Source organism: Trifolium pratense, linkage group LG4 (genome assembly GCF_020283565.1).
Source record: "Trifolium pratense cultivar HEN17-A07 linkage group LG4, ARS_RC_1.1, whole genome shotgun sequence".
Taxonomy (NCBI): Eukaryota; Viridiplantae; Streptophyta; class Magnoliopsida; order Fabales; family Fabaceae; genus Trifolium; species Trifolium pratense.
The window spans coordinates 55,558,869-55,575,671 of NC_060062.1; the positions used below are offsets into that span (position 1 = coordinate 55,558,869).

The window sequence follows — 16,803 nt, forward strand, 5'->3', positions numbered from 1 at the left end:
TTTCTTTCGCCTCGTGCGCCTCCTATGTTTTCAATTTTACTCTTTATTATGCTACTAAAGTAGCAGGACATTGTAAAAATGAGAAACTTGCGATAAATATTATTCGCTACTTAAGTAGAGAATTGAGTTCGCTACTTAACTAGCTAACACACTCTATACATAAAATTTTTAGGATTTTACATTGTTCGATGCTTAAGTATAGAATTGTGTTTGCTAACACCTCTTATGCATACAATTTTAGGATTTTATATCGTTCTCTATTTTGTAAATAAAAGTAAGCAGAAAGGAGGAGATCTTCTCAACTGAAAGATCCCCTAAATATTGATAATATGAATTTTATACATTATTTAGTTTATTATTCTAATATTTTTTTACTCCTTCATTTCAAGATGATTACAACTAAATATTTGTATTGTTTGTTTCTGAATAAACAGATTCATCTTTTCCCATATTCTTTATCCATTATTGCATTTGTTTGTCACACTTTATTAGTATTTTGGCTTCCATACATTATATGATAAGCTATCACTTTGAAATGATGAGCACATTTAGCTGGAGTAGTAATAGTATATACAGAAAAATTCTCTACTGATTAATCAGACTGTGTCTATAATTAACTTTTTTTGTCTAATGGTATATGATGGAAATGGAATCAACTACAATGAATAGGAAACTATATTTACTATGTTACAGTAGCAGTATCGCGCATATCTTATATACACACGTACAATTTGGCTTTATTTTATCTTTTATCGTAGAATTAGCTTATACATAAACACTAATATGATAAGCGTTTATCTTATATACATAAGAAACAGATGTTTTTTGCTTTCAACTCAGAAGATTCTTTTAAGCAACCCAAGTACCTGGTGATAGAAAGTGTTTCCCAATGCAACTCCAACAACAAAACCACTGCCACACCCAATCAGAACTACTTTCCAATCTAATTCAAATAAAGATCCCGAGTCATCGTCATCATCATCATCAGAAGCAGAAGGTGAAGAAAATGAAAGCCTTGCATGATCTAAGCATTTATGTGACAACTGATCCCCGCACAGACCTTTGTTACCCTCGAATGAATTGTCTAGAAACGTTGCAAACTGATTATTTTGAGGTATAGCGCCTGAGAGATTGTTGAATGAGACATTAAAGAACTCGAGAAAGGTGAGTTGTGTCAGCTGTTGAGGAATCTTCCCTGAAAGTTTGTTCAAAGAAAGGTCTAGTGATTCAAGGTTTGAAAGTTTCCCCAAGGAAGAAGGAATGTTTCCAGTAAGGATATTATTCGACAAGTTGAGCGAAACAAGACCCTTCAATTCACCTATGATTTGTGGTATCTCTCCGTTGATTTTGTTGCTTGAAAAATCAATGGCTATCATGTTGAAGAACTCTTGCAGCCGGTTATAAACCATCACAAGTCCTTTGTTCGATATTGTGAATGAATAAGGATCTGTTTCTGTCCAATACCCTTTGAAATTCAAAGATTGGAAGTAAAAAGCTTCTTGCTCATACTGTAATTGACTTGTGCTGCAAGTTTTCATTGCTTTCCATCTTTGGATCATTTCTGTTGGAAAATTGCCGGAGAATTCATTGTGTGAAAGATCAATGATGTGAAGCTTAGGAAATGTGCATGTCACATTCCCATAACACTCAATGTCTCCGAAAAATTTGTTATGACTTAAATCCAGTACCTTCAACTCAGGTAAATCTCCTAGCCAAAATGGAAATGAATCATTGATATTGTTATGTCGAATATCAAAGTACTCTAGCCATCTACAATTGACCAATGTTCTTGGCAACTGGCCTTGAAGATTGTTGTTGCTGAAATCAATCATCTGAAGGGAATTTCCCAACAAGTATGTTTGAGGAATGAGGCCTGACAAGTTGTTCCCTTTTAGCATAAGAATTGCTAGATTTTGGCTAAAATTCCCTAGACATGAGGGAACATTGCCGCTTAAGTTGTTGAATGATAAATCAAGACGCACGAGTGATTTGAGATTGCATATGGATGAGTATATTTGTCCTGTCAATGAATTATAGGAAATAGTTATGCTTATTAGACTTGCTTTTCTCCACAACCAATTCGGTAGCATTGTTATATTGTTGTTCGACAACATAAGACATTCCAAATCATTGAGATCTCTTATAAATGTCGGGATCTCAACCAAATTGCAAGAAGCCAATTGTAAGACACGGATTCGAGACTTGGTCACATTGGAAGAACTTTTTCCACTCAGCAATGAAAATTTGTTAAATGATAAATTTAGAACAGTCAACTTTTTGAACTTGAGAAACATGTCAAGTTCTACCATTCCATGCAACAAATTATTGCATAGCGAAAGCCTTTCAAGATTCTCAAGTCTAAACAAAGAGTTTGGAATTTCACCATGAAGGCTATTCTGTGCAAGGTTCAAGTATGCTAAATTGGTTAGGTTCATTATCCAAGATGGAATTTCACCCTTTATATTGCTTTTTTGTGCACTTAAATATTGTAGCTTGGTGAGATTTGCAACAAATAAAGGGATTTCACTACCAACATTTATTGAGGATATATCTAAGCCAATTATGGATGAAAACTTACCAATCCATGAGATAGTCTCAATAGTAAATTCATTATAACCAACATACAATTCGCTTATTTTGGTATGGTTTTCTAGCGATGCAGAAGGGTCGCCTCTAAATTTGTTGTATTCGAGGCTTATATAGATGAGTTGTGTGAGGTTGCCAAGTGAAGAAGGAATATTACCATAAAAATGACAACCTGAAATTGATAGCTTTTTTAAAGAACTAAGCTTTCCGATGGATGATGGTAGTGTACCGTAGAAACCGGTGTCATCAAGTTCTAACTGTGTGAGTGAACTAGACTGAAACTCGGGCAATTTACCATCGAGATTATGATTATATCTCAAATCTAAATATTTCAATTTTGGAAGATGAAAAACTCCAACCGGAAATTCACCGTGCAATTCAGAACTACAAAGAGATAGTGCTTGCAACAAAGTTAAATTTGTGAGTGTGTCAGGTAAAGTAGATGAAATTGTCACATAACTAAGTTGAAGCATCTCAAGTTTTGTTGAGTTTTGAATTATGCCTCTGAGAATAGACGATTTAAGTTGCAACAAATTAACTGCACTACTTCTAGGACTTGATATATCAATATTTAAGCCTAGATCAAGAGACAACAAATTGGACAACTTTGAAATTTGTGGTGGAATTTCTCCGGAAAATATAGTACGAGAAAGGTTCAGATATCTTAGTTGTGAAAGCTCACCTATCGTGGGCGGGATTTGAGAGTAAGTGAAGTTATTATCAGAAAGATCAAGACTTCGAAGGTGTACAAGGCGAAAAAGACTGCTATTTGCATCCATTTTACCATAGAGTTGGCTGCTCCTAAGATCAACGCGAATTACTCGATTTGTGTGCTTATCACATTTAATGCCATCCCATGAACAGCAATCTTTGCTTGCATTCCAAGATGTTGTTTTAGGATAACTGAGAGGATTCACAGATGCAAACTTTTTGATGTCAAAGCCTTCCTTAAATTGCAACAAGGCATGACTTTCCTCATCGTTACATTGCATCGGTTGAATGAAAGAAAGACAAGTAGTACATGCGAAAGCGAATGATGAATAAAGGAAAAGAAATTGTACTAAAAAAACAAGAGACCACACAAACACCATTGTATGATACAATTTGGATGAAATATTAAGACTTAAGATACAGTTTGTAAATTTTGTATCTTAATATTTTAAACTGAAATTTTTTGATGAAATAAGACACATACTAGGTGGTTCTGTTTTTTTTTTTTTTTTTTTTGTTGAAGGAATACTAGGTGGTTCTTACTTCTTATACTAAAACAATTGACTGCATATATAACAAATGAAAATGTTTTCTAGAGAACTTGATTATCATTGACCGTGCATTTTGGTTGGACTAATTCACAGGTTTAACTTGATCAACTCCAAAAAACTGTGACAAAAAGTGAAAAAGTTCACTCAAAATTCAATAATTTAAAGGTTCTTGTTTATTTTATTTTTTTTATTAATCCTCTAGTTTTCGGAGAAGAGGCTATGATAATTCTGAATTCAACCGCGAAGTAAGTAAAGTGTCTCACCTAAACCTAAAAGTCCTTGTGTAAATTCAAGAAAGGTATTTAATTAGATTCTACAATTTTATTTGATCTTTCTTGTATTAATTTCAAGCACGTGTATTTTATACAAGGACTTTTTTTAAGATAATATCATCATTGTAATTTATCATCCACAAACTTCACTTTTCTGTCCATTCATAGTGGGATCGAAATTATGGACTTGTTTGTTTCAGATTTTTCAACAAAAAAAATCTATTTTTTCCAAAAAAAAAAAATCTATTTTTTTCTCTTGCTTGTGTTTGTTTCAGATTTTTTCAAAAATCATTTTTTTCATCAAAATGAAAATTTATTTTCAATAGCTTTATCAAAATCCATTTTTTTTATCACTCATCATCCCTCACTATCTTAAAAAAATAGATTTTTATGATTGTAAACAAACGGCAAATAACTTTAGATTTTCTTCAAAATCTCTAGATTTTTTTTCAAACAGACCCTAAATTTATCATCGTTGATTTGATTCAGCAATTTGCCCTCATTCTCACGCTACTTTCATTTTTGAGATACAAGTATACAATACCAATTTAAGATCTTGACGCAGCCAACTGTAAGAGTTGAAATTTGGACTGATCTTATGCAATTTTATTGGATACGTTAATAGAAAAATTGCTTCATATTTATTTGTCCTTTTATCTTCAAAGCAACATTGTCAACGCAGATTGGATCAGTTGATAAGGAGTTCACTCATACTCCACAAAGACGTGAATTCAACTAAGACGTGAGTTCAACTTTCGCTCCCAACATAATGACTTAGTTGAAAAGTAACTTCAAAATTTATTAAACTCACACACCTTAAGTGTGACCATACTCAACATTTTATTATTTTGTTGTAAGCATAAAACTTCAATCTAAATATGAAGAGTATGCACAAAATTATTGAAAGTAATTCGAAAAACTTAAGTATAATCAAAACAACATAAACTTGAGTTTGATCTTGTTCCTTGTGTTTCTAAAAAAAAAATAGTTCTGTTATGCGAAGAAAATAAACTAAACAATTAACACAGAAATACAAAAACAGATACAAAATGCTCAATATTTTAATCAACACATGATTATCTGCTATATAACAAAAGCTAGTTCTTTAAACCAAGAACTACAAACAAATGTTCCACAGTTCATTTGAAGAGCTCAACGACTAAATAAAGTCCAAAGAAACTAAAACGAAAAAAAAAGAAAGAATTATTTGGATAGGGAAAGATAATTTGAAGAGCTTCTGTCACCAACCATCACTTTCCAGCATCTGCAGACTGCAACAATTATGTTATTTCTTAAGCCACTGTTCCCCGTGGAAAATAAATTGGTCACTAGTTTTGCAGCATCCATTGCAGAATGTCCTTCCTAATAACACCCCCTGAACGATAAACATTATAGTTTGATCTATAAGAATCAGGAGCATAGTAACTGAGGTTCCGATAATGCGTGGTTGTCCCAGCAGGAGTCGGTGGTCGCAACATATTTGCAATGGTGGGGAAAGGCTTTGGCCATATACTTGATGATGGGGTAAATAAGCGCTTATTTGGGTCAAAATTTGGATACATGTCCGTTGAAACAGAACCACGGCTTAGAGACTCCTTAGATGTTGAGTCAGAAGATTCAACAGTAACTGCTGCACTTTCCCCATCAACACTGTCGACTCTATCCGGAAACAATATCTGTAATATAAGCTCTTTTGGCCGGCAGACCATCAAATCTACAAACACAGCATCAGGACAAACAATTTTTGAAGAACTGTTGCCTAACTTGACAATAACCAAGGGATTGTCAATCACTTTAAGTGCCTCGGCAATGACTTTCAAATCCAGGACTTCCCTTCCTTTCTTAAGAACATCACAAAATATTTCCTTGTGATGGAAAGTGGCTCTAAATATTTCCTTGTGCTGAGGTGAAGCAAACACAACGAGACAACCAATCTCAAGACAAACAGTGGTAAATAATTCTTCACATCTAAGTTTGACTTCCTGATCCAATTTATGGTACCATTTTGATTCTTAATCAACTCTTGGAGGATACGCGCAATGAACTTATGCACATTTGCCATATTCATACTTGGAGTTAAACTCAAATTTGCTAGTGAATTTCCATCCTGGTAATTAAGCCATTCAATGAAAGATGACTTAGTAGCAAACATGAGCCCCTTCCGGCATGATGTCAAGAGCAGAAGCCGTTCAACCAGATACATAAAACAACTAGGAGATAGATAATCAGTTTCCTTCATAAAGACTGAGCGCGCGATTCAGCTCTGCAGATGAATCATTTCTTTGTGAAATTTCTTGAGCTGAACTCCACTGTTGAATGAATTTTTTCCAGGGTATGTTATCTTCAAATCTGGTCATAATTTCCACATACAGTTCATTAAGCAGACCAGATGTACCAAGAATCATAACGGACACCCTTCCAATTTGACCATATGTTTGCCTCTCTTTTAGCCTAATGTTCTCGTAGATGGCCTCTTTCACCAGATCCTTACAAGCCTCAGTTGTCCTTATAAAGACCATGCCTTTTGTCAGAGATTTCTTCCAGTCTAGAGGAACTATGTATCGAAGTAAACGGTCGATTGGAAGTCTGCGAAATTTGTCCAAAGTCTTCAAGTTACCATGTGTGTGGCTAAAACATTTGGATCCAAGAAGAAATTCAGAGACTTTGTAGATATGCAATAAAGACTGAAACTGGTGAAAATCAGAAAGGTCTGTATTAACTGAAAACTCGTCTAGTGCATCAAGGTTGTGCAAAACAGTGATGCCAACAGAAAGAAGTTCTGAACTCCAATAGCTCTGAGCAGAAAAAACCAATGAATCAACATCAACAGAAACTAGCCTTCCATCCTTCTTTTGAAACCTACCACCCAATTTTATAACCCAGTTAGCATCAGGGACGAGCAAAGAGTAAATCTCATTCAGATTACAAGTTAGCTTCCGAACACCCAAATAATTCAATGCAAATTTTGCATAACTGCTAAGCTGTTGAATATCCGGGGATTTAAAACTTGGAAGACATTCCGATATAAGAACAATGTTATCCTTCCAACATGTCCAACAATGAAACAATGTCTCCACAGAAAGATGATTCTCCAAAATCATTCCCTCAACAGCATCAGTAATCACATTGTCTTGCCAAACGTATTTAGAGTTATTCAGATGAAAGTGGGCATCCAAAAGTTGCCACAAACATAATATTTCACCTCTGATACTCTCATGCATGCGAGAATATTTCAAACGAATCATTATTTCAGAAGTCTTTTTATGATCATTTGATAATACTTCAGCTTCCATACATGCATGCTCATTGAAGCTGTCTGACTCTTCTTTTGCGAATGACAATGCTCTTCCTAAAAGCTCAGCCTTCTGTGCAAACTGCTTTACAGACCACCCTTTGCTTCCTGAAGACCAAAGAGAATTCGCAAGTATATAGAAAAGAAGAAGTTCAAAAGCTTCCTTGAATCTACCAACTTTTCCAAGAAGATGGGCCTCACGTTGAATATCACCCAACATCATAGCAACGTTTACTGCCTCCAGAAAGTTCCCTGATTCCTCTTCTAACACAAGAAGAGCATCATCCAGTAAATTCAATGATCGTAAGAAGACACGCTTCGAATCCATTGTGTGAAAAATTTTAACAAGCTTCATCACGGAACTGGTATCTTTATGATCAAGATAATTATGAGCACAACTTTCCAGGAATTTTTTTTCGAGACTTTTTTAATCATATACCATGGTCAGCATTTTCATTTTGTTTCCAATGTTGAATGTAAGAGAAGCCAATCTCAAACAATCTTCCTTTTGCCAAATCGTCAAACAATCTGAGAAGAAACTGCCTCTAGCATAAACTTCAGCTGCGGTTTCATAAAATGTCCAACAATCTGGGGATTTAAAACTTGGAAGACATTCCGATATAAGAACAATGTTATCCTTCCAACATGTCCAACAATGAAACAATGTCTCCACAGAAAGATGATTATTCAAAATCATTCCCTCAAATTCTGCTCGTTTCAAATCAGGCTCTTCACCTGTTTGCAAATAAAGCTTCCCTAAAAGCAGAATAAGAATGATCTTAACAAAAACATTTATCATTAATATAAGAGAGCATAAAAAATGTGTAAGCTTGGGTGGCCTGAGGAAACCACAAGAAAGAGGAAATTTGTAGAGAAGAGAGAAAGAATGAACAAAAATCTGTTACTGATGGCTAAACCACTGACAGAAAATAGGATATTTTTAATTTCAGGAGCTTCCCCTCTCGACACAATCTTATATGCTAAAAATTCAAAATTTCCCTTTCTTCTAACTACTTTGTAACTACTTCATCCAAAGTCTTATCAGGTGTCAGTTCTGTTTATATTTTCTTAAAAGGGACATGATGAGATCATATTATCCTTAAATAGTTAAATTTACGAAGACGGATAAAAATGAGGATAAGAAATACTCAATAGCAAAAGAACAAAACAAAAACATTCTTCCTTATTCACTGTTGCTGAGCAAGTTCCAGTCTACAGCCTAGGTAACCTCGGCCAATGAACACATGATATTACCATTCAAGATAAACTTGTTGTTTGTGTTATAAAATGATTTCTTAGTAGACAAACATATAAAACTCTAATGCTACTAAATAATTGTTGTAAAATAACACAAAATTTAACACTTAGGTACCAAAGCTCAAGCTCATACCAGCTCTTTCCAAGTCTCCTAAATCAGAAAAACATTGGGCAGCAGAATTCGCCATTCCTATGTCTTCAAAAATTTCAGCAGCCTCTCTAAGGGTTGCATTTGCACCCTCAGGATTAAAATCATTCAAACGGTTTGCAGTTGCCCTAAGACCAGCAGCTTTAGACTTTTTCTCCCAATAAGAGTCTCCTGCTCTTTCAAAACACATTGTCGCCATTTCAAAGTTATTTTGATAATATAGCTGCAAAGAAGCGGTCAAAATGATAATGTATCATTTAGAAGGAAAAAGTAGATAGATAATCTGAGGTACACATATATATTGTAAGTTGCAAATCAAACTATAATAAGAACCCGATAAATCATGACTGAAGTAGGATTCGAGCTAAAGTAAAACGTGTAGGATAAACTAATTTAATTCAGTACTATGAAATCATAACGAAAATATTAGTTCATTATGGAAGCAAAACAACCTTTTTGCCATGTGACTTCCATTCTTCTGGACTACTTGCAACTTTCATTGCCTGGGCATGGGAATCATCCAGTTCTTTTAATTGCACAAGACCCTTCTTTTTCCAGTAGTCAAACATAGGTATTGCGAACTCCTCTGTATTCTCACATATCCACAATCTCTGTCTTGTACGAGTTATAGAAACGTAAAGCTGCTTGAGTTCAGAGCACAAAATATTGTGTTTGGAATCATTGAAACTTGGATAAGACTTTAATTCTGCAAGTTCCAGCATATCTTGTTCATTCATGTACTCATAAATCACCCTCCAGCGATTTTTCAAAGGTGAAGTGCCAAAAAAGTTGTAGAGCAACACATCCTGGGAAAGAACAAAGAATACCATCACAAAAAAGACATAAAAAAATAGCAGAATTTGAATTAGATATCATGATCTTTTAACAACCTGAAACTCGAGGCCTTTGCACTCTAAAATGGTTAAAATAAGAGCTTGTTTCCCTACATAGCTTAAAATTTCCTTCCGCGCTGAATCATCGCGTACCAAAATTACTTGTTGTGCTCCAAAGCCAACAAATTTCCCATCATCCACATGTCCACTATTGCCAAAAATAGTTAGAATTGCATTTTCCCTGTTTCCATATTCAAGAACAACTGGAGCTTCCCCATAAATGAGGCTGGTCTCAAGCTTCAGAGAATCAATAGAATCAGGAAAATATCGAGAAAGAAGCTCAATGATGCTCTGGGATAGTTTCAGCACTCCAGCATGAGTCCCAAAGTTTTGAGTCAATAAAAAAGTATCTGAAACCAATCCCTTTTCATTTCCCTGATTATTATATGAACTTTTCCTGGATTCTAGAACAAACTTGTTGTAAAAGAGAGATTTTATATCCTGGAACCTAAAATCAACTCCCCTTGCTATTGTTTGTGCAGTATCTCCGCAGAAAACAAAACCCACTTCTACATTTGGGCATACATATTTAAACAAAGCTATTTGGCTCATGGTTAGATCCTGCGCCTCATCAATATACACAAAATGAAGCTCATCACCCTCATATCTTTTAGTTCTGAGTCTAAGATGAAGATCAGCTACAATATCAGCTAAATCAAAATCCCCTCTGAGCATCTTCATTTTTTCATAACTTTGATAAAGATTATATATCATCTCTCGTTTGTGTTTGCTCAAACTTGATGCTCGGTTTTCAGATAAGGAAACATAACTCTCGCGACTTAGCTTACTACCATCACCATGCATACCCCCTTTTATATGAGACATGATTTCAGAGAACACTCTAGATGGATCTAGAGACTTAGTATACTCGGAATTGAAATGTGGCCAATATAATGAATCGAACCTGTCATAAGTCACCTCCTTCTTCCTCATGAAGGTCTCTAAAGCAGCAGATTTTACACTAAATCTTTCAAAATATGAATTCCCCAAAGTCCCATCAAGCATCATTAGAAACTTCTGAAATGTTATCACAAGTGGGTATGAATTGGCTGGAAGGTTAATCAAAGAATCTGGTAAATTCTTAAACTGAATTGATGTATCAACATCAACATCTCCCTCGATAGGACTACTTTCAGCAGAGACATTGCTCACACATATGGATCTGCATGCAAAACATGATCTATTAATACCAGATATCAATCCACACATTATACTATAATGATTACTAGAGTTAATTAAAGATTCAAAATAGAGTAACTTCAACACCATTGCGTCATTCTAAAACTTTGGATACATGAGACATTGCTACCACATATGGATCTGCATCACATCAATATAGTCATACGCTTAAAATTTACAGAACTCCAAGTTTCACAATAGTTCTCTATCCTGATGAAAACAAATTCAATGATCAACATGTAAAAAAGGACAGAAATATAATAAAAAACTTTCAACAAGTTCTTTTCTACTTTGAAGATATGTATAAAATACAATGATAATTAAATAATTCTGTTTTAATAAATCCGAAGAACATCAAAAGTTAAACATCATGCAAATAATGGTCAGATAGACTATAAAGGAGATAATTCCAAACTTAGTCAGCTCGTGCCTAATTAAAACAATATTTTTCACATTATTTATATTGAAAAGGAAAGAAATAAAGATAGTTTGAAGTAGAGGCTGCACACCTTTTCAATCGAACAACATGATGTTTTACCGCGTGACATAGTTTAGGACTCACTGTTACAAATAATTGGCGTAAGATAGGTCTGTCATTCCCCTTAGAGCTTTCTTCATGCTCTTTATCATGATTCAAACAAGGAAATGCACCACTTTTAATGCCATATGTTGCTTCAAGAGCCATATGGTGAAATTTCTCTTTTTGAAATAACTTCATGGTCAAAATAGTGGTTTTGCCGGTACCAGAGCACCCCAATATAAACGTACTTCTAGAAAAGTGAATTATCTCACGCTCTTCATCTGATACTTCAAATGGAAGATCTAATTCATCAATGTTATGATCAGAAAGTAAGTGGCTAACCCCAATTGGTGATAATGAGTAGAATTTCATCAATAACAAGCTCTCCTCAACTTTTGAATTCTCAACATAAATTCTTTCATCACAATTACTCACTTCAGCGTCATTTCCAAGATTATCATTGTTCTTAAACTTGATGATATTTGTTGTTCTTTCCCAAGTCATAGGGACCTCAGATTTCCTATAAAAGAAGCAAAACACATTCTATGAGTTAGCTAAAAACAGCTCTGTTGATATATAATACAGCTCAAAGAACTTACCCCTTTAAACATTGCTCACTGCAGCGTTTAATAAAATCATCAGTGTAGCTTGCAAATATATTATCAAGACTCTTCACTACTTTTGAGATATCCTCTAGAGGCACGATGTCCCATATCTTCAAAACTTGAGTGTACCTTGGTTCTTTTACGATATCCTTCGAACAAACAATAAAGAGACCTTCAACTTTGATGTGTTTTAACATCTTTGATGAACTTCCACAATGTAAGTCCACTTCAATCCTTTTCGGTCTCCATCCACTGGAAATTTTATGTAAGAGTCCAATGATAGACTTCTTTTTCTGCTTGGATCGCAGTCTTTTAAATGATTTAAGGAAGTTGTCACTGAAAAGAACCTAAAAAATTGTGGAAGGTGGGAATGAAAACTGAAGGTCAAGTAGATGATTAGGATATCAAGAACATGAACAATAAGTAAAATTACAAGATTTATAATCCAAGTACCTTCCACATGGAATTTCTGAAAATGACACTATCTGCATTAAGCAAGTCATCAAGTTGATTTAGCTCTTTCTTGGCATCCAAAAGGCTTTTTGCCAAATCTTTGTCTTCATCAGCATCAAAGAAACATTGACGCTTTTTTGCATCAAGGACCAAATCTTTCCAGACATTATCCAGACTTACTAGGGTCTTTTCATTTCCCAAAATCCACAAGTTGTGCCTGTTGAATATCAGAACACTGGCATTAATGCATACATCTTTTGCTTTTGTAAGAGAAATATCAGTCCTCAGGTGACTGGGAATGAACAAAAACAAATAGTACAAACTTAAGTTCTACCTTGCCCTTGGAAGAGAAACATTTGTCCTCCGGTGATTGGAGATGAACTTAAGTGACGCACAGGCATTAGTTCTCACAGTTGATAAAATAATAATGTCTTGTTCTCCGCCGTGGAAGCCATCGATTGTTTTCACTTTTATATCAAATCCATCATACCTGTCATACTTTTGTCCAAGTACATCCTGAATAGCGACAACTTGGGCGGCATATGGAGAAACTACACCTATACTGAGCTTCTCTTTTGAGTCAAGCCACGCTACAGACCAGGTAAAATAAGACAGAATATTACTGCTAGAAAATATTAACAAAGAATTTTTCTAGAAGTAACCACCCTAAACCCAAAGGCACAATGACAAAATGTTTTCACTGATGATTAGTATACTTTTCACTGATAATTAGCATTAAATGACAAGTGATTTTTAATACTACTACTAAACACCAATACTTGAAATGCTATCTTGTGGAAAATTAAGCAACTCACAGCCATGTAGTTTTACAATCAATTATTCTCTATATTCCTTTGCAAGGGAAAAGAAAATCAAAAAACATGATAGAGAACCACAGAGAAATCATTTACATACAAACAAACCCAAACCTTTGAAACACTTCCGAATTATTTTTATAGCAACTGCAACTTCAACCATATTTTTCCGGCTTCGTCCAGCATCATCAATTCCTTCTCTGCCACCAACTATATTAATAAATGCATATGGACCAAACATTGGCTCTGGGAGATATTTCTTTCTATAGTTCTTACTCATAACATTTGGACCATCAAGAATTTGGTTTAAATAGAACTGTGAATTTGGAAAGGAACTTATTGTCGGATGCATTCGGTATTGCGTATTCAGAAAGTGATTTGGATAATTCAATAAGTCCAACCTTTCAAATAGGCTTCTTCCAAAACCAACTCCAAAAGAAACCTAAAACAAATAAAGGATAAGCAAGCATCAATGTTAACTGGAAACTGATAACTTATCTATGTTTCGAATACATACATTACTTTTCACCATAGCTGGTAGTTGGCGTTCATCCCCAACAAGAATTCCATTCAGTAGTAGAGGTATGATTGATTCACATTCCTTCAATTGTGCAGCTTCATCGACCACTAAAACGTTCAGTGGTTTCATGGCAACAAAGTGCAACTTGAAAGAACTAGAAGCAGTGGAAAATATTAATGAGGATGTTTGGAAACAGAATACTCTGATTGTTTCTTCATGTGTAACATTCGGCCAGTCGAGTTTACCAAGTGAATCTTCCAGGGTTTTTAAAGAATCCAGACATTCAGTTCTTCTCTTGTTCAATACGTATTCAGCACCCTCAGAAGACTCAAAAGAAATAGGTTGTTGCCTTTCAGGAGGACAAAATAGTTGTTCTAATACTTCAAAAACAGTATTAGTTTGGAGCAACAAAGATTGAAAGGAATCAATGGAGTGAACAAGGCAGACCAAACCTTCAATAATATCTTCCCCGATATAACTTTTGGATACATGGGTACGTAGGACAGATATACATTTTCTGAGTGGCAATGCTATTTCAAGAAACCTTTCTCTCACAAACTCAAGAAAAGATTTGCACATTCTCTCACTACAATCAGAAGCCTTATCATCTTTAGTCCAATTAGTCTTCTTATCATCAATTCGCTCTTGTTTCTCTCTCAACACAATTTTCAAGAAAATCAATCATTGAACCAAAACAATATCTCCAACCAGTAGGTCTAAAGCACATTGAAAGCTGTTCGACACGATAGTCCAAATAAATGTCTTTGATTTCCTTCCCGGCTTTAAGTTCCTCGTGATTCCTAAATAATAGAATGTCTCCTAATGGACAGAACAAATCATCAGAATTTCCATCAAAGGATGACCTCACCATGCTAAAGACACGATATGCAACTTCTTTAATGGCAACATTTGTGCCAGTACAAACAAGAGTCCTACAGTTCCTCTTCAGTAGGGCAAAAAGTAGAGTGCCCAAAGTTTTGGTTTTTCCGGTTCCTGGGGGACCCCAGATAAGATCCACAGTCGAATGATTATTGCATTGAGAGGAAGAAAGGCAAGCAGAAATTGCATTTTTCTGGGACTCATTCAAATCAGATATTAACCTTTGATATGTTGTGTCATCCTTTAGACTTAGAGCATCAGTCTGCAGATGGCAGTAATCACAATTTTCCTCAACCTGTGCCGAGCATATATCCATCAGTCATAAAAATCATTAAATTTGAAAAATGTTGTACTTAGAAATTGCAGTCCACAACAACAATAATAAACTTCCTAAAAAGAGTGATGCAGCATAAGACAATCAGCACTGAATATCAAAACAATACCAATTAAAAACCTGACATTATTACATTGTTATGCTTTGATATAGGTTAACACTATCAATGTTTGATCTCAAATAATTGATAGTGCTCTCACAGGATATTAAACTTCAAACGCTTGATATAAAAGCATTACATAAAATTAGCTCTTACCTCAGCACATAAAATTTTCTGGATTAGCTTTGAATTTCGCGACATATGCAAAGCTTCCCATATTCTTCTATTGGGGGTTATATTTGTCAAAAATATCATAAACATAGACTTCTTCCCTACTTCATCGAGATCAATATCTTTAGATGGAAGAATTTTGAAAGAAGACACAAGTTCCGCATTATGATCACTGGTCTCCTCGACAACCCCTGCTGACACTACTAAAATCCACATTTTTCCCATCCTTTGTAAATCGTTAACAATTTCAGGCTTAAAATCAGCCAAAATAAAAACATCCCCAGTCAATGTTTTGTACATTTCACTTCCATGACCAGACGACCTGTTCTCCATCTGTTAGTTCTAACGTTGTAGAGCATTCTATTCATCTTATTATCAGGTGCCTCTTTAAGAGAAACTACTTCTGTAAAAGGTGAGCTTTGTAAGATTTCCATACTCGAGCACAATTGTGTTCGAGTTTCTTCCGGTAATCAGGGACGGATTCAAGGGGTGGCAAGGGTGGGCTTTGGCCCCTCCCTCCCACCCCTAATGTTGTATATACTATATACTATATATTTAAAGTTGTTATTTTACACATAATTATTATTAATAGACTATAATTTCTATGTATAATCATAGTGTAAATTAATTTTGATAAATAAATCAATGGAAAATAGTTTTATATCGGTATAATTTGATTCCTATTTATATAAACTACAATTAAATTTTATGTAATATTTATTAAAAAAATGGTCAGCCCCACGTTTGGTTAGTTTCTGGATCCGCTAGTAATGGATACACATAGGACCCAAAATAATGACCAACAGACTTGAATCTTAGCTCAATACATTTCACCTGTAAAACACAAACACTATTTTAAAATGGAGGTGATAATCAAAAGTTTGCTACTTTACAGTATTTTATAATGGAGATGAAGCAAACTAATGGCATGTTGCTATTACTAGAAACACCATACAAAATTTGAAACTTATCCCTTCCCACTGAACCAACTACAATTTTACAAACCACACGTCATTTTGAAATTTCACAAACTATATCGGATGACACCACTATGTCACTACACTATTAATGCTTTCACCATTGAGATTTTATTAAGATCATGGTACATTTGATAAAACATCATGAATATTTAGGGTCTGTTTGGTTCAGGGGTTTTGGAGGGGATGGGAGGTGAGGGAATATTTTAAAAAAATTGTGTTTGGTTCAATTTTTAAGACGGAAGAGGAGGGGAGGGGAGGTGAGCAAAATCCCTCCAAAAACCACTTTTTGCTTCCCCCAAATTGGGGGGATTTGGAGGGGAGGGGAGGGAATGAAAGATTTTATGATTACAATTCCTAAATTATCCTCAATTTTATTTTTAAATTTCAAAATTATCCTTTTTAAAATTAGGTTATCTCTATTATTGTTTACCTATATAAATTGCTTTCGTCCCGGCCTGGGTGAATTTTCTAGAAATATGTTTGCTAGAATCTTTGATTTTTTTTTTATGCTTCAGCCCTTCGTTTCATTATTTTTTT

At 34.7% G+C, this 16,803-nt stretch overlaps 1 protein-coding gene and 1 pseudogene across 1 annotated transcript; both read right to left on the reverse strand.

Annotated features, from left to right (window-relative positions):
- Positions 1 to 474: 474 nt before the first annotated feature.
- On the reverse strand, positions 475 to 3,974 carry LOC123882007 (receptor-like protein 6). The gene has a single exon (XM_045930784.1). The coding sequence runs from the start codon at positions 3,675 to 3,677 to the stop codon at positions 837 to 839; it is 2,841 nt and encodes a 946-aa protein (XP_045786740.1). The 5' UTR covers positions 3,678 to 3,974; the 3' UTR covers positions 475 to 836.
- Positions 3,975 to 5,191: 1,217 nt separating this feature from the next.
- On the reverse strand, positions 5,192 to 15,463 carry LOC123922963 (annotated as a pseudogene).
- Positions 15,464 to 16,803: the final 1,340 nt, after the last annotated feature.